Source organism: Mastomys coucha, unplaced genomic scaffold (genome assembly GCF_008632895.1).
Source record: "Mastomys coucha isolate ucsf_1 unplaced genomic scaffold, UCSF_Mcou_1 pScaffold16, whole genome shotgun sequence".
Lineage (NCBI taxonomy): Eukaryota > Metazoa > Chordata > Mammalia > Rodentia > Muridae > Mastomys > Mastomys coucha.
The window spans coordinates 29,000,395-29,022,120 of NW_022196898.1; the positions used below are offsets into that span (position 1 = coordinate 29,000,395).

At 40.8% G+C, this 21,726-nt stretch overlaps 1 protein-coding gene across 3 annotated transcripts in view; it reads left to right on the top strand.

The window, feature by feature from the left end:
• The window catches only part of Gask1b (golgi associated kinase 1B), an 87,897-nt gene that overhangs the window by 45,048 nt on the left and 21,123 nt on the right, over positions 1-21,726 (top strand). For all 3 annotated transcript variants that reach the window (XM_031374151.1, XM_031374150.1, XM_031374149.1), the window contains exon 3: positions 8,409-8,623. In XM_031374151.1, the coding sequence (XP_031230011.1) occupies positions 8,409-8,623 (215 nt within the window). The remainder of the gene's footprint in view (positions 1-8,408; positions 8,624-21,726) is intronic.

Sequence of the window (21,726 nt, forward strand, 5' to 3'; positions counted from 1 at the left end):
TCTGTCCTGGAACTCACTATATAAACTAGGCTGGCCTCAAACTCAAGAGATTGGCCTGCCTCTGCTTCCTGAGTGTTGGGAAAACTGGCATGTGCTACCACACCCAGCCCTGATTCCTGCATTTTAAAATGAACACCGTGGCAAGAAGAATCTAGGGTTTTCCAGTTGTGGAGTAGAGTAGGAGTGGGTGTTCAGGGTTGCTTCACAGCAGAGATTCAGAATGAAGAGTGGTTTTAAAAGTGGAGTGGACAGCTTAGTGTGCTTGGGCAAGTCATGTTGGACAAGTCACATGGTTTTCTCCCCTATTCCCAGGCTGCACACGCACCTGAGCAGTTAATCATCAATGAAACATCAGGATGAACTGAGCTCTGTTCAACCCGTAAAAGGTCAACTGTGGAGTGAGTGGTGGTTATCTGAATACACAGACTGGGTTTTCTTTTCTTTTTTCTTTCTTCCTTCCTTTCTTTCTTTCTTTCTTTCTTTCTTTCTTTCTTTCTTTCTTTCTTTCTTTCTTTCTTCTTTTGCTTGAAGAAGTGGTCTAAATTACCTAGAAATCCAATGCCTCTTTAATTGTAGTTTTAGTTGATGATTGTGTATACTTTTGGGTTATAATTATATATATATATATATATATACACACATATATATGTAATATAGATATGTAATATATAATTGATAAATATTTTTAATGTGGCATGGTAGGCTAATTACACCTATCACTTCAGATACTTGATATTTCTTCATAATAAAAACATCTTTGTTGTTTTTTAAAGCTAGTTTAAAACACACAATGCGTTATTATTTTGGTCACCACTCTGTGCAATAGATCATGAATTTTAAAAAGTGTTCTCCCTCTTTCTCACATGGGAGTGCTCTCGCCCCTCTGCTCCAAATGTCCTGCATCTTCCTCTGCTACTTTCCACTGCACTCTTTTGAGACAGTGTGGCACCTGGTGCTCATTGTCTGGAGTAGACTAGCTGGATCTACCTATCCCTGCCCCTACCCCTAGCCCCACTCACAGCACTAAAGCAAGTGCAGCCACATCCAGAATTCAGGTCCTCAGGCTTTTTCCGCAAGCGCCTTATCCCCTGAACCATCTCCCCTGTCATGAGATCATTGAATCTTCTTGTCCCATCTAACTGAAACTCAGTATTCTTTTTGTCATTATATGCCCTCAAGTCGTCTAGCTAGAAACATTTTATTCTAAGGGTTCAGATACTTTAGTGTTTACATATGGTATTGTGCAGTATCTTCTGTCTTGCTCAGCTCAGGCCTCCTGTTTTAGCATGTTGTCCTGTGGGACAGTGTTTCCCCTGGTACAGACTGAATAGTATTCCATCGTGCAGGTGTGGTAGCACTTGATGGCCATCATGCAGATTGCCTCCATGGCCCGGCTGTGGAGAAGGATGCTTCAGTGACCATGAGAGTGCAGACTCCTCTGTGCAATTCTAGTTTCAGTTCCCTGGAGAGCATCAAGGAGTTGGGTGATATGGTCATATATTTATTTTCCTTTCATTACTTTGAGGACCCTGCAAACAGTTCACCACGATGCTGGATTAATTTCCCTTCTCACCAACAGTGTCTGAAGTTTCTCCTTTCTCCAGGATTTTGCCAGGAGACTTTTTTTTTATCTTGATAATAGTCATTCTTTTTTTTAAAGATTACTTATTTATTTTATGTATATGGGTACACTGTCACTGTCTTCAGACACACCTTCAGAGGGCATCAGATCCCATTACAGATGGTTGTGAGCCACCATGGATTGCTGGGAATTGAACTCAGGACCTCTGGAAGAGCAGTCAGTGCTCTGAAACGCTGAGCCATCTCACCAGCCCTGATAATAGTCATTCTAATAGATGTATAGTGATGTCTTCCTGTTCTTCAATTTACATAGAAATCTATTTCCAAGACAAATCCTGAATTCCACCTCTTGGTTAGTTTTGTAGCATCTACACATATGGAAACTACATAATTTTGTCTCTACCCTTTTTTCTTCAAAATGAACAAACAAGCAAACTTCATAAAACCTTATGAAGATGTGCTCCCCTGTTAGACTTGTCAGAGCTGGTGTTTATTTTGTTGGACTTCCAGTCTTGCAAGATGAGTTGAGAAAGTTCTTGCTGTGCATCTTGGGTAGGTTAATATCTTCCTCAGTGTGTTAGATCTCTTGCCTCTGGTCCTAAGGAGACAGTGGTGGCTTCAGGATAGAAGCAATAATGTGTGACCTTTTTGTTTACCCTATCAGAGCAGGCCCCGAGCTGCTTCTCAGCAAACTTCCTCTCCTAGTGACCTGTGACTTCCAATCATGTGTCCCAGTGCTCAGCTCACTCTTTAGTTTGTCACTGTTTCTGTTCACCCACTTCTTCACCTAGCCTTTTAAAAAACATGTATGTGTATACTTGCTTGGTTATATTAATTTCTAAGATGTGTAAGGTTCAGCTCTTGCCTGGAACCCAAGGGAGCTTCCTAGTGAGGTTTATTTTTTTAAAATATATATAAACACATACTTTGTCATATTTCTTCTACCCCAAACTTAGGATTACATAAGTCCAGAGAGTAAATGATGCTTTTAAACACCTTTTAAGTGGATAAACTAATTAACAGTACTGAAAATCCGGACTATATGCGAACTTTCATCATCTCCTTCCAACCCAGTCCTCTCTCAAGCCCATCACAAATCTCACATTCCTATTTGAGTTTCCTTCACACATGTTAGCTTGTCACACAAGCTTCAAGCTGAGAGATTTCACCTGTCTGTTCACTTCAGTCAAACTGTGTACATACAAGTAATACGATACAGATGGAGTAGATTGTATATAGGTTGTTGAGGAATATACATGTATATACATATATCCATACAATAACAATTAATGAAAAACAGAGTCCATAAATTTGAAGAAGAGTGGGTACGGATATATAGGAGAGTTTGGAGGGAGGAAAGGGAAGAAAAAATGTAATTACATTGTAATCTCAAATATAAAATTAAAAATAGTGATAGGTGGAAAAATTGTATTTGTGTGTGTCTGCTTGTATAAAACTTGAGAATAAGAGTTAGAGAGACAGAGAGATACAGAGAGACACAGAGATGGACAGAAAGACACACAGAGAAATAGAGAGACTCTGACAGAGACACACAAAGAGACAAAGAGACAGAGAGACACACAGAGAGAAAGAAGGACAGACAGCACAGAAAGACAGAGACACATATAAAGTTAGAAGGACAGACACACACACAGAGGCAGAGACACAGAGAGACATGAAGATAGAGAGACATGAAGACAGAGAGACACAGAGATGCATAAAGACAGAGAGACAGAGAAACAAAGAGCAAAACAGAGAGTTAGAGAGAGACATGGACAGGCACAGAGAGAGGTGTGGGAGAGGGATACTCAGAGAGAGATTGTAGTGCTCTTGTGATTGCTAGGCCAAAGATCTACTAGTGTGCTCAAGTCCCAGTCCTTGGTATATGGAGATAATTTCTCTTTCAAGTAACTTATGCTAACCTTTAAGTAGTGATATAAACTAAGCTACCATGAACTCAAAATGCCCTTGCCTCAGTTTCTGTGTTTGAAAGAGGTAGGTATCACACCCAGCACCCATCTACTACTTTTGAAAAGATTTATTTTCAAGTTGCTCTTATTTATGTGTATTCATGTGTGTGTGACATCTGTGAACTGGTACCCTTGGAGGCCAGAAGAGATAAGATCCCTGGGAGCTGGAGTTGTAAGAGTTTTCGAGTGGCTAGATGTGTGTGACAGGAACTGGACTCCGATGCTCCAAAAGAGCAGCAATAATGTATACGTATACATATTCCAAATCCTGCTTTTCGAGGCACTGAAGAATAACGAAGTTAGTAAGACTTAACAAGTTTGCATACCTAGAAACTTTCTTCAAGGCCTTGGAGCAGCAGGCATGAACATCTCATTGTTTTTAGCAGTAGGCAGTCTGTAGTATAAGGCTTTTTGTGGGTGACTTGTTGATGCTTGTGATGGAGCCCATGGAATTTATTTCCTGCAATGAAGATGCTCCACCGGTTTTGACTGGCCCATGCTTTCTTTCAAGGATCTGTAGAATTGTGTTTAGTGAAAGGCCCGATGCTGAACTCTTACTTCCTTTCAGTCTCATTCACAAAGAGTCTTGGAATGCCGCCCATTCGATAGAAAGGACTTTTGATTCACAGCTCAGAACACTTTTGCTTATTTTTGTCTGGTGATAAATACGGACAGACATTCACACTCCACCAGCATGCTTGGCCTGCCTCTATGGTGTAGCAAAACCAGTCGGCCAGTGTTTAAAGTGAAGGGCATTTAATACATGTAGACAAAGGAGATTGTGTAAAGCATACATTTTTGGCTAATTTTCATGTCCATCTTCCCCCAAAGAATGTCTTCTTTGTGCTGTCAAGTCAAAAATGACTAAAGAGAACATCAAAATTCCAAGGAGATATGCAGATATTGGAAGAGAGGAGTTTTTACTGGCAAGTCTAATTTTTAAGACAGCTGTGTAACCTTTAATTCACATGGACACCCACACATCTGTTAAAGGCTGCTTCCCACCACTCTGACAGTTAGAATTTTATCTCTTCACCATTAAGATTTCTCCAGAGAGCACAGCACTGTATCATCTTGACAAATCTGAATGGAAGGAGATGAACACTGTTCATTTCAAAAATCCTTCAGGGTGAGTGCATTTAACCAGGCTCCTGTTTTCAGAGACTGTTTTCCCATCATCCCTTCTGATCTATCAATGCTCCTTTACTCCTCTTAAAAGCTCTATTTTATATCATGTGGGATTCTCCCCTCAGTGGCACTTAACTGTGCTTGGATCTGCAGCTACACCGACAGATATTATTACCCACGGGGTCACACACTCTTGGCTCTAATGGGAAGATGAACAACAAACAGGGAAACGCAAGAGGCCTGTGCTCCTCCATTCACCAACCAGGGAGCCTCAGATCACTGGCTTTCTCTGTTCTCTGGGCAGAATGTCTTTATGTTTTGCTGGGGAGACCTGGACGGCCACGGAGAATAATAATTTATTGTGCCTGTTTGCTGAACCACCTTTGGCAGTTTGAGAAATGATTTATTAGCTATCAGGATAGAAAGTGTATCCAATAACTGCGCATGTGCCTGTAATCTCAGCATCCACGAAGCAGAGATGGGAGGAATGAAGGTTCAGGTCCAGCTTTGGCTACAGCAGGAAGTCTTCAGCTAGGTGATGAGAAGAAACCATGAGTTGAAGTGGTGCACACTTCTAATCTTAACACCTGGAAAACAGGTTTGAGGCCATCCTGGTCTACACAGGTCAACCTTGGCTATATGGTATGACCATGTTTCAAACCAACAAACAAGCAAACAACCAACCAACAGGAAAAACAACAAAAACCATCAAAGAATTTGATGATTTATCGAAGAGATTGATAAATCCACGGGCACACAGCTTGTGGCCGAAGTGGCCCATTACCTATTTGTCTCTCATAAACTGATGTCTGCAATTTTACATGGCTGAAAAATAACAAAAAGGTTGAAAGTATTACTATGACAATTGAAAATCATATGGACTCATGCTTTACTGTTTACAAAAAAGCTGTGTTCTTAGTCACTACCAATTGTCACTTTCCTGTCTGCCACCCTCTTGTGCCACTGTGACACTGAGCCAAGCATGTTACTTAATGGCTGTGCTGGAGACCACACGACTGGCAAAGCCCCAGATGGTTACTCCCTGCTCTTTGCATAGTATGCAGACCACTGGGCTACATTACTGCAGAACAATTATGTCAGTGCTACTCAAGCATTTAATTGTAAAATAAACATCCATACTATAATATTTAATGAAACAATTATGAGAATCCACATATATGAAATATTTCTACTTTTTCCTTTGTGTAATTTTTGCTTCTTCTTCTTTTTTTTTTTTAACTTTTTTTTTCTACCCAGTGGGTAGCCATAGTGGGGTGGCTACAGGTAACAATTATATGTTGAATATGTTCAAACTCCTTGAGGAAGGGAAGCCTGAATGTTTGCATCAGGTGGAAGTGAGAAAAGTTTGAGGAAGGAATATTTTCTGCATACACAGTCGTACTGAATACTTGTGAAGTCAGTTTATGAAGATACATGATCACGCTGGTGACACAGAGGGGAAGGGGGTGGGTTTGGAGAGGCCTGTCACTTGCCAAATTCACTAGGCAAGGAAGTCAGACTAGAGAGCAAAAGATCCGTTGGGTTCCATAGCCTAAGCCTCAGCCATGAGTTAACCATGTTCTCTCCTAACATTTTAAAGCTATTTATTTATTCAAGTGAGAGTGAAGAGGGCAGGAAAACTTTAGAAAACAAAACAACCCTTTGTCCTGGACTGCAGACAATTGGGTTTTTCTTCTCATACGTTCTCATGCAGAATTTTCTTCACTGCCCAAAATGAGGAGACTTCTTTTTATTTAATTTTGGAGTAAGGCATGGATGCTCTTAAAGATGTGGAGAGAAGCAGGAAGGTTTCTCTGACTTCTGTAGACCCCTTCTTGTTCCTCCCAGAGCTTGAGTTGTACATGAAACAGCTGCCTGCCTGTCGTTATCGTGACTGTCCTGTGGACATGCAGTATTAGGCTTTAGTTACCCCTGAACACTTCCTTGCTCTGAGATGAGAAGTGCTGTTGCTGAATGGCAGTGTCTAGGATGCTGGCTCACAGCCTCTGGCAGTTCAGTTGTCCCATGTGCTTGTCTCGAAAAGTTGCATGATATTTTCTATTTATATTTGGCCACACTAGCCCAGCTTGTCTTCCTCCTTTTTAGACAGATCGTACACGATTTTTATTATTTCTCTTCCTCCTTTGTTTTTCTTTTCTTTTCTTTTCTTTTCTTTTCTTTCTTTCTTTTTTAAATCAACACAGTACTCGGAGTATACAAGATTGTCTAGCTCTTCTATTTTAGAATAGAATTAGGTCTCAGGAGTCTCAATGACTTAGTAAAAACAAAAAATGGGAAGGTGGAAAGGAACAGTAAACTGATAATCTTTTGGATCAGCCTGGAGGTTTTTTCCTTCGCTTAATTGTGTGTCAGTGACTGGGAGGTACCTACTGTGTATAAACCAAAGCCTTCCACATGCTCTACCCTACCCTATCGATTAAATGGAGGAGTTTCCTTTGGGACAGGCTGGGATGGGGGTGATAAGAATGGTTGAATTAATGTGTTTAAACCATTGGTGTGCCACCAGCTTCCGAATGGGTCCAGCAGCTGTTTCCTGCAGATAAGAGCATTACAAGATTCAAGCAAGGGGGTGGAGGTTGAGTTCCTAGCTAGGTGAAGAAAGTTGTAGATTTCAAACATCCCAGGCGCTTTCAAAGGGCTTTCCGAAATTCATGGCATGTCTGGACACTCCCAGCAGAATTCCTTCAGGCTCTGTTGTTCAGGCCTGTCCAGAATGAGTTAAGGGAGCTTCCTAGATGCTTGTAATGGAGCTGTTTTCTTCAAGGACACTGAATTATAAGTAACCCTGATCATCACCATCTCTGGGACTTTACTTGGATGAAATGGGGGCTTGCAAACGATAGTTCTAGTTTTAAGACTGAAATGTTGTTCGATAGACTCCATTGTGATCTTTCCTGTTGATGAGGATTTCGTAGGGATGTGTTATACTTTATTCAGCTTAGCAGTGAAATTGCATTTCTACCCATTGACAACTGGGTTGAAATCCAAACAACGTTAGTGTCATTTAAAAAAAAATATATCATCTATGCCCACGCAGTTGAAGAAGTGACATTTGCTTAAGGACACCTCCTGAGGCTACGTGTGCATGTGTGACCCCTTTCCAAGAGCACTGTCGTACTTGCACACTTGTATCAGAAAAGAAAAACAGAAACAAAAACACTCTTTCTCCTGCTTTCCTTCTTCGGAGACTGCAGACATTGATGCAAAACATCCATTTTCCCTTTTACATTTGTGACTTCTAAAAATTCTCCACACCCCTAGCATGCTGATGTAGCCTCAGAAAATCAGACAGCTGTTATTACAAACAGAGACCGCTCTGCTCAGACCTTGAATAGACAATTATAAATGTCTGGATTCTTTCCTTTCTTGTGGCGGCTGCTTTTTAGATGTGGAATAAAACCATACTAAGCCAGAGGATGCTTGAGTAGTAGTTAGTAGCCTGTTCTTGCCACATCCATAAATCTTGTTAAATTTTCTTTTACTGTCTACAGTAAGTGTACCTTCATAAGACTTATAACTGACCATAAGTGTCATTTATATAAAAGTCTTAAGACTTGTGAAGACACAGGGACCATGGAATTTGGTTACAAAGGGTCCCACACCGGACAGGTGAGAGAAGGCGTGAATTAGTGAGTGAGCTGCCCAGGGACATTTGCTACTCAGTACAGCAGCATGCCGAGTGAACTGTTTGCTTTTTTGATTCTGTAGACGGCCGACCTCGCCCTATCATTCTCTGGGACTCATCTCTAGCATCTGCAAGCAATGATAGCCATTCTTCCGTTAAGATCACCTGGGGAACTTATCAGCAGTTGCTAAAACAGAAGTGCTGGCTGAATGGCCGGGTTCCCAGACCTGAGTGGGGCTGCACTGAAATTCATCACCATGAGTGGTCCAAGATGGCTCTCTTTGATTTTTTGCTACAGGTAAGTTTATCCAATCTCCTGTGGGGATCTAAGACTGACATTGTTGTAAGGACTCAAAGGAAACTTCAGCAACTGGAGTGTCTACGAGAGTTGTCATTTAAGTTATCATATGGTTAAATTGTAATTGGGAGAGAGGTTAGAACTTAAAAGTCTTAGAACAGCTATAAAAACATCCTCCTTTTTTGTTAGCACCTTTTATGTATGTGTGTCTGATTGGAAGGAAGGAAACAGAGAGGAGCGGAAATGTAGACAGAATCCTCCGAGGTTATATAGAGGTTTCAAGTCCAGTCTAGAGTACATGACCTTCAGTTTCAGAAACAAAACAAAGCTTTTAGTCACTATCTAGGGGATGAACTGTTGACCTAGAGCATAGCCTTTGGTGTCAGTGAAGCAGATTGGATAGTGAAGACTAAGCCAGTGTGCAGGCCATTTAATGGAGTAGAGGCAGACAACAGTTGCGTGGTATTGCTACCTTGAACAGTATTCGAGTATAGCTCTGAGGTATGGACAGGTTATGTATTATGTATGTGTGATCTCATTTGTAAGCTTAATACATGAAGGCTGTGAAGTAAGTTCCCTTTCCCCATGCATGTCGGGGAACCAGAGCATGGAAAGTATCTGTATTCCGACATCTTACTTACAAGTTGACAAATGAGCCCACTGAAGAATGACTAACGCTAGGAAAGCCATGAAACCCTTGGGTCCGACACATGGGAGCTTCACACTTAGGATTAGAGCCACTGGTATCCGCTTCACGCTTCCTTGCATCTCTAGCTGCATTGGGGGGATACAGAAGTGTTCTGGAGAATGCTTCTGATGATGTGTTTGTCCCTGACACAGAACCCCTAACCTCGGAATCTCCAGTCTTCCTATTGGCTGCTAGCAAACCTGAGTAATATTTGCCTTAGGAGGATATGTGAGTTTAGAATGTTGGTAAGGATGCAAATAACTCCTACATTCCAGAGTAAGAAGCATTTGTATCTTCCAGAACAGTTTACCATGTTAACAAGTGTAACAATTAGTGTCGCACTGGATTCGAAGGACAGCTCCATGACAGAGCACCTGACTTCGGTGGGTGAAAACCTGAGTATATCCTCACTACTACACAGGCAAGACCAAACAAGACAAAACACAAAGCCAAAGAGCAAGCTTGGTGTGTTGTGCAGAAATGCCCACGGAGAATTGCCTTTCAATATAGAATGATTTTGAAGCTTGTAGCTATAGACGTAAGAACTTACCCATAGCAAATAAAGGGCAAATCCTATTTTGATTTATATATCTAGTGTTATATATTTTATATAACACTAGTGTTATATATTTTAAATCTGAAACCCTTAAATAAATCTCATTCTGACCTAAGCTTCATTCATTCTTCAACCAAAGAGAACACACACACACACACACACACACACACACACACACACACACTATGATCATATAAAAGTAATATAAAGTAATTATACCCACTACCACATTCCAAAGCTTTTTGGCTTTTGTTTTCTTCTGGAAGTGTAATGATTAAAGAAATATAGTATATGAAATTAAAGCCAGATCCATATCAGAATTGGTGGCTAAATGTTAGTTCCAATTGTTCTGAGGTCAAAAGAGGGAGACCACGTGCCACCAAACAGTGAAGGGAAAGCATCTGGGGAGAAGTTTAGGTGGTAAAAATAGAAGGCTGTAGGAAGGCCTGAGAAGAACACGGGTGTGATGACATTTCACCGTGTTTAATCATCTTAAATAGGCCATTCAAAGCAGAGTCTTTGTTCAAGCAAGTATTGCGGCTTCCTGCTTTTGGACATAGGAAGTCACAAAAAGGAAGGACTCCTTTGCACAAAGTATGCGTTGACTATGTTGTTCCACTTGTTCATTACCCTAACTGAGCCAGAATAAAGTCCAACTGATATAGTTTAGCTTACGGAGCCAGAACAAATTTCAGCCGATGTAGTTTAGCTTCTGAGAGCTCTGGTAGCTTTTATCCATGCAGGGACAGTGTCTGCTGCCTCAAGGATGAACATGAGCACGTGAAATCATCACTGTGAATTTTAAACGTGCACAAATATTCCATCTACCTTGAAATAATAATGTAGTTAACCTAACCTACCACACACAGAACACTGACTTTGTGTATTTGGTTCTAGGCACTCCTGTACTAAGCACGAAGATAGTAATTTAGGAGCTAAGTATGATTGTTATTTATACTTTGGAGATGAGGAAGCTGAAGTGAGCATAGGTTTGGTGATCTTGCCAGGGTCGTATGTTCACTAGTTCCTGGAGTCAAACCAGAAGTTCTGTTTTAAAAATGAAGCCTTCTTGATTCTTGAGAAGAACAACTGTACCTTCATCTCTTAGACAGAAGAGGACCATCTCCAGTCACTTTTTCAAGTGAAAAATCTAGGAGCCAGATGTGTGCTTCTATGAGGGCCACATGGGTGGTGACCAACATCTTGATATCTCTTGATTTGCTTTCTTGAAAGAATCATTCATTGGCTCCTGTCCTTAGCTCAAGGCTCTGTCCTTTCTTACTTAGATGCTTCCCCTTAGCCCCTTCCAATTGAGTGAGCCAGGCTCGCTTAAGGCAAAGGTTGGATATCTGCAGGGTGTGGCTCTCTCTACTTCTGTAGTCTATGCAGTTGCTCCATCTGCCTGTGGTCGGAAGGTTTTCCTCCTTGATATTTCACAAGGAAGAAATCTGGGCAAGGATTTACCACAACTTGCTCAAACTGTAATATCAAGTGGAAGCTCTTAACTCTGGTTAAAAACTCTGCATAAAACTTTGAAATACCATTTACTAGTGGTTAATTTAACTAATATTTGCAAATATATATATGAAGAGATAATCTCTTGTGTGTTTTGTGGAAGCATTACCTGTCAATAAAAATCTTATGGCCAATAAGCTGAGACAGGATTAAAAGATGAGGCATCTGGCAGAGAGAGAGAGAGAGAGAGAGAGAGAGAGAGAGAGAGAGAGAGAGAGAGAGAGAGAGAGAGTATGCGAGATAGTCAGAGGGGAGGGGAAGATTCTCTGCCCTGACTCAGAGGAAGTCAGACATATGAAACTGAGGAGAGTTAAGTAGCCATGTGGCAGACATAGAATGGTATAAATGGGTTAAATACATTGTGAGCTAGTGGGAACAAGCCTAGCTTATGGCCTAGGCATTTTAAAACAAATAATGAGCCTCTGTGTTGTTACTGGGGAACTGGGGAATGAGTGAAAAAGCCCACAATTACATATACATGCATTCATACATACCTACACACACATACACACATATGTAAATGGCATCTGTTGGGAGGAGTACAGTTTTTCTTTACTTTTCATTATTTCTTTTTTTTAAAAAAAATTTTTTTTATTTATTATATGTAAGTACACTGTAGTTGTCTTTAGACACACTAGAAGAGGGCATCTGATCTCATTACAGATCTGGTTGTGAGCCACCATGTGGTTGCTGGGATTTGAACTCAGGACCACCAGAAGAGCAGTTATTCATGTCTGCAGCAGTCAGCTTTCTGTGATACAAACAAAGAGCTGAGAGAATCCACTTATGAAGAGAAAAAATTCATCATGGCTCTCAGTTTTTAACGTTTCAGGCTGTGATTGGTCGTTCCCATTGCTTCAGGCCTATGATAAGGTGGTAGACTGTGGCAAAAGTGTGTGGAGCAAACCTGCTTATTTCATGGACAGTAAATTGATGAGAGGGGGCCAGGCTGTCATAAACTCGTTTATGTTTCCTCAGGAGAGATGAATGAACCTTTGTCATCTGTGATATATCAAAGAAATGATCTATCCAAATACAGCTTGGGAAGCCAATGTGTTTTCTGAGCTTATAGGTAAATGGTGGTAAGGGAGTGGTCACTCACAATGGTGACAAAACCGATACATCACTAAAAAGTGCCGCCTCTTCATGGGGTAAAGCCTGTGGAAGCTGCATTATGAGGTTCAGCCCACTTAAGTGTCTACCTCTTAGGGATTCTAGTACCTCTCAAAATCAAGTGCAGCCTGGGAACTTACATTGGTAATGACAGTGTTGTTCGACTTTTTCTGGGGAGACATACACAAATTCTGTTCAATCTATTTGGGACGCTGATGACAGATTGAAGAATCAATCCACCCACGTCTAACTTTATAAACCGATGAGTTCACTGGGGTTACAACAGATGCATAGATGAAGTGTTAAAGAAACATGTGTGACTCCAAGGCAGTTGTATCACTGAAGAACCCAGCCCAGCATGGGTTAGGACTCATGGAAGCTGTATGTCTGGGGCTCTCTGTGGGACTTGTAGGCAGTTGCATCCACAAGAGTCTCTTCTTTCTCTAGAGATTGTTTACGGTTTAAATAACCTCTGGGAGAGGCCTAGCGACTCCTACCCTGAGCCTCTTGGGTCTCATTGGCTTCCCAAGTCTTCCCTATTCCTCCATAGAGTGAATGTTACAATTCAGAGGACATATTTGCCTAATCATGTGCTCCTTCATTCCCTTCAGCTCTAACACCCTTTCTTTCACATTCCATGGGATTCCCTGGGATTCGGTAGAGGTGATATAGATATGTTGGAATTTTCTTCCATTTATGGCTGAACATTGAGTCTTTATGCACAGAAACAGTCACTTGTTTGCATCAGGTAGACCGGGCATGAGTGGTGGTATTTATCACTCATAGCAACAAAAAAAGTTTCCCTCCTGGCTCAAACCTGAGAGCAGCAGTAATCTGTGGGGTATAATCATAGATAGGTAGAAGGCAATTTGACAGGCATGCTATCTCCTTGAATTAAACAACAGCACTGGGGCCTATCAACTCTCCAGTCATAGACCTTTGCCTTCATTTGTTACCAACATGAGTTCTCTTCACTGGTGATAGCTTAAATCAAATCGGAAAGCAGCTGATTGAATCTATAACAGTTATGCCACATTTTGCATGGCATGCGGGTAGTGAATGTAGTATGTAGAGTCTGTAACTAAGAAGGAGTTCTCATGGCAGTTCCCTCTGAACCACTTGCATAGGACTTCCCAGAACTATAAAGCCAGGCAATATGGAAGGAGCATCAGTCTTAGTTCCAGCTTGAATTTTCAAAATTCTAAAACCAAAGTGTGAGAGTCTTCAGCAACAGGGTCTTACTCTCCAGGAATCTTCGCTGAAGGAAGGTTGCAGAACATTTTTTATAGGATGGGAACAGAAAGCAAGGGGGGTTGGGGTGGGCTATTGCATTGACCAATCATATTTTGGCAAAAGGGGCTAAGCAAGGAAGTTGACGTTGATGACTGGACCTTATCCAGGTCACCTGATTCAAGGATCTTTGAGTCAGCTGTTGTAGTCAGATTCCCTCCTGGACTCTGACCTGGAATCTTAGAATGATAAGGGAAATGAGGGTGGGCAAGTTGGGCATAGTCAATTAAGTCAAGACAAGCGACACATTCATGACTTGTGTGCCTTGGTTTAGATAACGGGATAACAGTATCTTCCCTCTTTACATCCTTTACTGGTTAACAGACAAACATGAAACATCTGAAGAAGCAAGATAGGAGCTGAGTTCCCGGACCTGGGAATACAAACTCAGTTTTGTTCCTGTCAGTAAGGTGGAATTCATTCCTGAGATGGCTGAGTTTAGGAAACTGCCTCCTGACACCTAGCCAACAGTTTATAGGTCTAAGTTATACTTACATGTACCTGCCAACTTCACATAGCTTCAGATCTTGCAGAGTCTCAGTTGACTAATTTTCTTTATCAGGTGGGCTTGTCTATGAGGGATTGTCTTGATCGTTAATGAATTTAAGGTGGTTCTGTGCTAAGAAAGCTAGTCAAGTTTAAGCTTGAGAGTGAGCCATAGGGCGGGCTGGCAAACAGCGTTTCTCTGTAGTTCCTGCATTGAGTTTCTGCCTTGACTTTTCCCAGTTTATGATCAGGAAAGATAAGATGAAACATACCCTTTCCTCTACTAGGTTGCTTTTGGTCAGAGTGTCTAATATAGCAACAGAGAATTAATTGGGATAGGAGGTAACTTATTCCTGGCACCCAGGTTTTAATTTAATAACTTATGGATTCTGAGTGGCCTTTCCCACTCAGAATCCTCAACATCTGTTTTCACTTTTCTTTTAGATGTGTCTCCAAATTTGTAACGTTCAAGACACTCAAGGGCATTATGCAATGAAACCTGGGGCACTGCTGTGTGGCCACTATGTATCTCTCCACATTCAGTGGTTTACACTGGGCTGCCTTGTACTGCTTGGCTCACCTGGTTTATGGCTGCACCTTCACCTGCTGCTCAAGGCAGTGCCACGGCTGTTATCAATCTGTCATCTATATTTGCTGCTGCTGAAAGAATCGTAGGCTGGGTTCTTGCCTTAGTTAGGCACTGCTGTGAAGAAACACCACGACCAAGGCAGCTCTTACAGGTTCAGAAGTTCAGTCCATTATCATCAAGGCAGAAAGCATGGCAGCACTCAGGCAGGCATGGCACTGGAGGAGCTGAGAGTTCTATATGTTGTTCAAAATGAAGCAAAAAGCAGACTAGCTTCCAAGCAGCTAGGAAGAAGGTCTCAAAGCCCACCCCTACCATGGCACACTTCCTCCAACAAGGCCACACCTCCTAGTAACCCCACTCCCTGTGCTAAACCATTCAAACCAACACAGTGTTTCAATTTCCATGCCCCAGCATATTTTCTCATGGGGAGAAGTGTACTCAGAATACTCTGAGGGAGGCAATCATTGCCTACTTCGAAGACAAAGAATCTCTTTTAACTTTACCACTCTGTCTTCCATTCTGTCTTTTATGCCTCTGGTGAACTGCTGCTTTGGCCTTAAAGCTTTCCCAAGGTTCCCTCCACAGCGTGTGGCTTCTGTTAAAATTTACCTGAGGAACTCTGGCTTTTCACAAATCTTATCACTCTGGCTATTGGTTGTCCTGGACACACCCCTCTGTGCAATTCCCAGTTTAAAATTTTAAGTCATTAAAAATTTAAGAATGTCTTCTACCTCAGCAATATCATGCCTCATCTGTGGCTCAGTAAAGTAGCAGAGCCCCCTGGGAATTAATTTCTTTCTTAGCTCTTTAGCACACCCAAACCCTCTAGGCTTGGTGAGCAAGCACTGAATGTCGTCTCCCTCACTCCTGGTTTCCTTAGTAATAATATTATTCCTGTCTTGTCTTCTAGTCCCTGATGTTCATGGGGATCCATCTAGCTGTAACCACGTATTTGAACCAGTCCACTGTGGACAAATTCACTGTATTGTCTCAAGGGTGTGTGAGCAGTTACTCAAGTGTCTTTATAACTTTGGCCCCCAGACTGATGCCATTCATTCTCATATCCTATGACCTCATAAGCATTATAAGCTAGGTTATGAGGGCTTCCTTTATTCTTTAAATGATGCTTTTTACAATTTGAGCACTGCAGATACAGAATTTCCTCATAATTGTGGTTTCTTATAATAATTCTTTAGTAATGCTGCCTCCTGTGTACATGCTGAGTCGGGATTTTCATCTTCCTCTGTATTAAAGGTTACACTGATACTGAGGGACATCATACATCACTTCTCCCTCGCTTTCTCCCTCCACATTGATTGATTCTGCTCTGGAGGTGAGATTTTTAGATCTCAGGAATAGGTGTTTCGCAAGCTACTAATTTTTATTTTGTGTCTGTAAGAAATGGCAAGCTAACACTTCTTTTTCATCCTTCCTTTTTTTCATATTGTCTTCCAAACTGGAGGCTAATTTGGAGGACAACACAAACATGTCCTTTTCTTGTCTTTCTTTGTCTGAGCAGATTGCTAAGCCTCAGTTGTTTGTTTGATCACCCCACCCCTATGTGCAGCTTTCGGAGACCGTGATATATTCTCTAGCCCATCAGCCAACTTGGGTTTCTGTCCATACTCACGCAATACATATGTCTCAGTCTTGTAGGCATACTGCTCTGTGCCACAGAGAGAAAGAGGGCCATCTTGAGTTTCCCCCAAGGGTGCTCCACCATCATATGGCTCAGCCTTGTTTGTAGTTTAGGAGCTAGCTCCTAGTATGTGGTAGGAGAAAAGGGTCTGTGGTGAAGGTTGCAAGTGGATACCATATGTACTTAGGGTAAACACTGGGAGCTGGGAACACCAGGGACAAGGCACAGAGAAACTTGCTGCAGGGTATGAGACACTCAAGTAGACCAGATAAGAGGAAGAACAGGGCTCTTGGCCAGCTATAACAAGCTGCTGGTGCCTTCCTGAAGCTTTTGAGAAAAAAGGTAAGTCTCTATTGCCTTTTCACGTCCTCTTGCTTTGAAATGCAGCTAATCTAAATTGAAAATGAGCATGGTTTCTCATAAGAACCTTCCACCTAAGAGACCTCTCCAGCTGATCCTGTTGACGAGTAGTTAAATATAGAGTTGTGACAGAGTTAACTCTGCCGTGATAAAGCTACAAGTTGATCATGTAGATGTGAGAACAAGGAGAACTTACTGCATTAACAGTATATGAGACATTGTGATGGTCAGCGGTAGCAACAGTAGCCAGTGATTAAGCTAGCAGTCAAATTAGTAACTGTCAGCGTAATTCAGAGGTCTCAGAGAGGGGCTCTAAGCACACCTTGCTGGTTGTTTATAGCATGTTTAGATCATGTGTAGGCGTGATTTTTCTCCTTCAGCAAGGTTCATGCAATTGCCATTATAGCAGGGTAGTAGATCATCCCCATGGGAGAAATTAGCATGTTAGATTACTCTTGTGGATGTTTCACTTACAGATGGATGAGCCTCAAGTACAGTTCTTATCACCCATAGTAATTGCTGCACAAATGCTCATCCCAATTCTTCTCTGGTTTAGTGGGTCTTTGGGTGCCAGCTATCTTATGTGACTCTTCCTGGATAGATGAGAACAAATGTCCATGTTTCTTAGGCAGGTGATTAGTGACGATGAAAGAAATGATTCCATCCAACTGCCAAATCAATTAATTCATTGGAGTTGCTTGTAGAAACATGGCTAATCCAAAGGCAGCTGAACCACCAAAAAGCTCACATTCACATGGATGATGGGCTCATGAAAGCAGCATCACTGGAACCCAGTGCCCAATTGGAAGGCAACAAAGAGTGTCCTCCTTCTCCAGCCATTGTTTACTGCTCGTACAACCCTGGGAAGGTGCTTTGTAGGTCTTGTACTTAACTGTAAGTTTCGTGAACTTCCTTTGCTTAGTAGGTCTCACTAGCTTCCTGAGTCTTTCTTTGTCTTCTCTCCAGGAGGGAATGTTTCAATGAGAAGAAAATGGTTTCACAAAAGGCTGGAATCCCAAGCCAAGATGTTTGCTCTCTCTCTCTCTCTCTCTCTCTCTCTCTCTCTCTCTCTCTCTCTCTCTCTCTCTCTCTCTCTCCCTGCTACTAAGGAGTATAAATAGACCTATTGCTAGTACCAGAGACTGAACTATCATTGTGCTGTTTTGTTTATTTCATTCTCGTGACTAAAAGGCCAAAGCCATTTCATCACCACAATGTTTTGCCTGGAGGGAAAAGCTATGCTAGACTATTTCCAGTGAGTTGATGCCTTGCCTTTAAACCTGGCGTACATCAGGTTTCATTACTTCTCAACAGCACATCACTGGGACTAATCTTTCTATGATTGGGTCTTTAAGAGACATTCTAGATCTAAATTACTGTAATGTTTTCTTTTTGATTCTTCTAATACCAAAGGGGCAGTTTTACATTTCATGCAAGATCATTTATAATTGATTCTTTCACCTTTTGTATTTAGCATCATAAATTGTCGATGGAAATTGGGGTTTATGAAACAAAGTCTATATAAACAGACCTATTTCATGAGTGTCATCTTAGCTAATATTTTTGTATAATTTTTTTTCTATTCAACAACATGGAGGTTGGTTTTTAATCAGAAACATGCCTTATAAAAGTGGTGCTTGGGAATGCAGACAGTGGATTTTGTGAACATTTTTAGGCATGTTATGCCTGGAGCAAGCTATAGTCACTTGCTCTGTGATGCGGGAGTAAGGGCCAGAGAACACAGAATGGTTGTTATTCTCTGCATACAGTGTTCACTTGTTTCACTCAATTAACAAATGTGTAATTCAGAAAGACTGAACCATATTACTGACTCTGTAAAGTGCAAAAGAGCCACAAGCCATCTTTTCTTCTCTAAGTGTGAGGTTATGACCTGCAGAGATCAAAATTTATCACCATAGGGATGGCAAAACAAAGAATTCTAGAAAATGCTTTGTGTTTCTTTTTTGTCCCAATTTCTCTCTCAAAAAAAATTAGATAAAATAACATGACTGACTTCAGCAAACAAGAACCATGTTTCCTGAACTAGAAGCCTCTATTGTAATATTGGAGACTGAGAACAAATTAGTCTGCAAAATTTGGATGTTAACCGTGCTGCCGTCATTTCTTAGCCTTGAGAAATCACTTAAGCTATTCTCTCCTTGGTTTTTCCATCTGTAAAATAAGACACTCACACTGCACAGAGAGCTAATGAAAGAACAGATTATTTTTATACATACCTTTGTGTATTTAGAATGATGCTTGATACATACTCAGTAAATATTATTCATTCATTATGCAAATTAAACCCTTAGAAATTCAAAGATGTACATAAGAGGTATATAAATCAATCTCCCTGTTATTTTATTCATTAAATTATAAGCCATTTACAAATATTTTAATTTATTAAATGCTTATGGACTCCCATATATCCCTCTTAGGCCTTTTCTTATTATGGTTTAGTTCTTTTTGACAATTCTGTGTTTTCTTATAAACTCTGAATTTCTCAAGGGCAAGTTTTTGTCTTATTTGACTTGTAATCTTTCTGTTGTCAGTCAAGTGTTCAGAAATGCTGCAACTCTTGGGGTACTGTTTTTTGGTCAAGAAAAACTACCTAGTCATGTTAAAATAATAATTCTGAAGTGTCAAATTAAGATTGTTTCAAGTGAAAGAAAAACTGCTTGTAACACAGAAAGGAAGTAATGTTAAAGAAAGGGAATTAGAAAAAATAAATAATAGAATCTAATGAATAAAAAATGTTTGACATCTTTTTATTGTTTGATGGACTTATATTTTCTGAGTCTATTTGTTGAATGAGAAATTAGTGAATGAATGTTTACATTAAGGGAGTAGTAGTTGTGTATCCAAAAATATTTGCTTTCACTATTACCAAAATACTATAACATGTTTCTTTCCACTTAGACTTTTCCCAGTTCTTTTTTGTTCTAGACACAGAGAGGGCTTAATGTTGTATATAAAAAAAAAAAAATGAAAGAGATGATATCCTGTCTCCAGAGTTAGCCAATTTAATATGAGAGAAAGATAACCATAGTAGAATCTATTAGGCACCACAATTAAGTCTTAAATCTTATGGAAAGAAACGGGAAGCCATGAATTATTCTCAAATGGTTGGCTCAAGAATGAAGTTAGGGAGTTTGGCATTTAATCCAGAAAAGCAGGACTCCATAGGAAGAGATTTTAATGAAGAAGAATCTTAACAAAGAGCTTAAAGTGTGGAAAAGTACCTTGAATGGGAAAATGATGTCTGAAGATACTTCTGTTTTCCAAATGTAGATTTTGTGTAGATGGCTGTGAGTAATGAACCCATGGTGATAAACTCAATGATTAACCACATTTTTCTTTGGCCTGAAAGCTGTCTCCTCCAGTTATTCACAGCCCCCCCCCATTTTCATCTGGCACCTAAGGAATTTGCTCTGGGATGAACTCTATAGAATTCCCCTAGCTTTGATGTTTGTAGGTTGAAAGTAAAAATTCCAACCATCTCTTCCCGCCCCCGCCTCTCTCTCTTTCTGTGTGTGTGTGTGTATGCACACATGCTTATCTGTACGTGGGTGTGTATGCTCTCATATGTGGAGATGTTCACTAACTGGCCAGTTAGCTGCTGAGATTTTCCTGCCTCACCGTTAGCACTGGGATTACAAGTGTGTACCATCCTGACTTTCCATGTAGGTGCTTGGGTCCTCATGTGTGTATAAGCACTTTACCCAGTGGGCCTTCCCTCCAGTCCTCCACCCTCAACCATCTTTTATATAAGGGAGAATTTATTATCTTTTACAAAACAAAATTGTATTCGTTTTGACCATTCTCTGCCAGGCAAAGAAAGATTCTGCTTCTGGCCCCTTGATAGTTCATAAAGGACTCCCAAGCACTCTCTCCTCTCCTGCTTTCTTACAGACCAAAGCTCTTGTTTGCAGATGTCAGCAGCCAGTGAGGAAGACTTGTCACAGGTGGTCACTGGTGGAAGATGATAGAGTAGTCTAGGGTTCCAGACATCCAAACTTAACACAGTTTGGCTTAGTTTTTGTTGCTTTTTCAGAATTGGAGTATTATCAGTTTAAATGACCTCTGGTCGTGTATTATATTGGCAAGTTCAAACAAATGGTGCAGTTTCTTATTTGCTTGATTGCAAAAAGTGAAAGATGATGGTCTCAAATAATGTCTTAGGAACAAGTAGCAAAGGAAGTTTGAGATTCACTTCATATAGTGGTTAACTATCATGATGAATTGTCTTGGACCTAAAAAGTGGAGAGAGGGGGCTGGTGAGATGGCTCAGCAGGTAAGAGTACCTACTGCTCTTCCGAAGGTCATGAGTTCAAATCCCAGTAACCACATGGTGGCTCACAACCACCTGTAATCTGACGCCCTCTTCTGGTGCTGTCTGAAGACAGCCACAGTATATTCATTTATAATAATAAATAAATCTTTGGGCCAGAGCAGGGTCTACCAGACCAGAGCAAGCAGGGTTGACTGGAGCAAGCAGAGGTCCTAAAGTCAATTCCCAACAATCAGATGAAGGCTCACAACTATCTATACAGCTACAGTGTGTACTCATATACATAAAATAAAATAAATAACTTTAAAAAAAAGTGGAGAGAGGCTGCAGAGCTATATATATTTCTCCTTCTTATTGTTAGTTGATATAGCATCCCAATTCTCTTCTGGGGAGTATGAAATAATCAGAATGGTTTCCTTGGCTATGGGACCCTTACTTAGGTAAATGATGCAGGAACTATGCTTTTCTAAACATTAAAAGTGACCCAGGTTCATAGATGTGTCATGTATTCTTCAGGACTAGTGCCTTACTGACGAGCTATTGGCAGGCAATGGCTTCTGGGGAAAGGAGAACCAT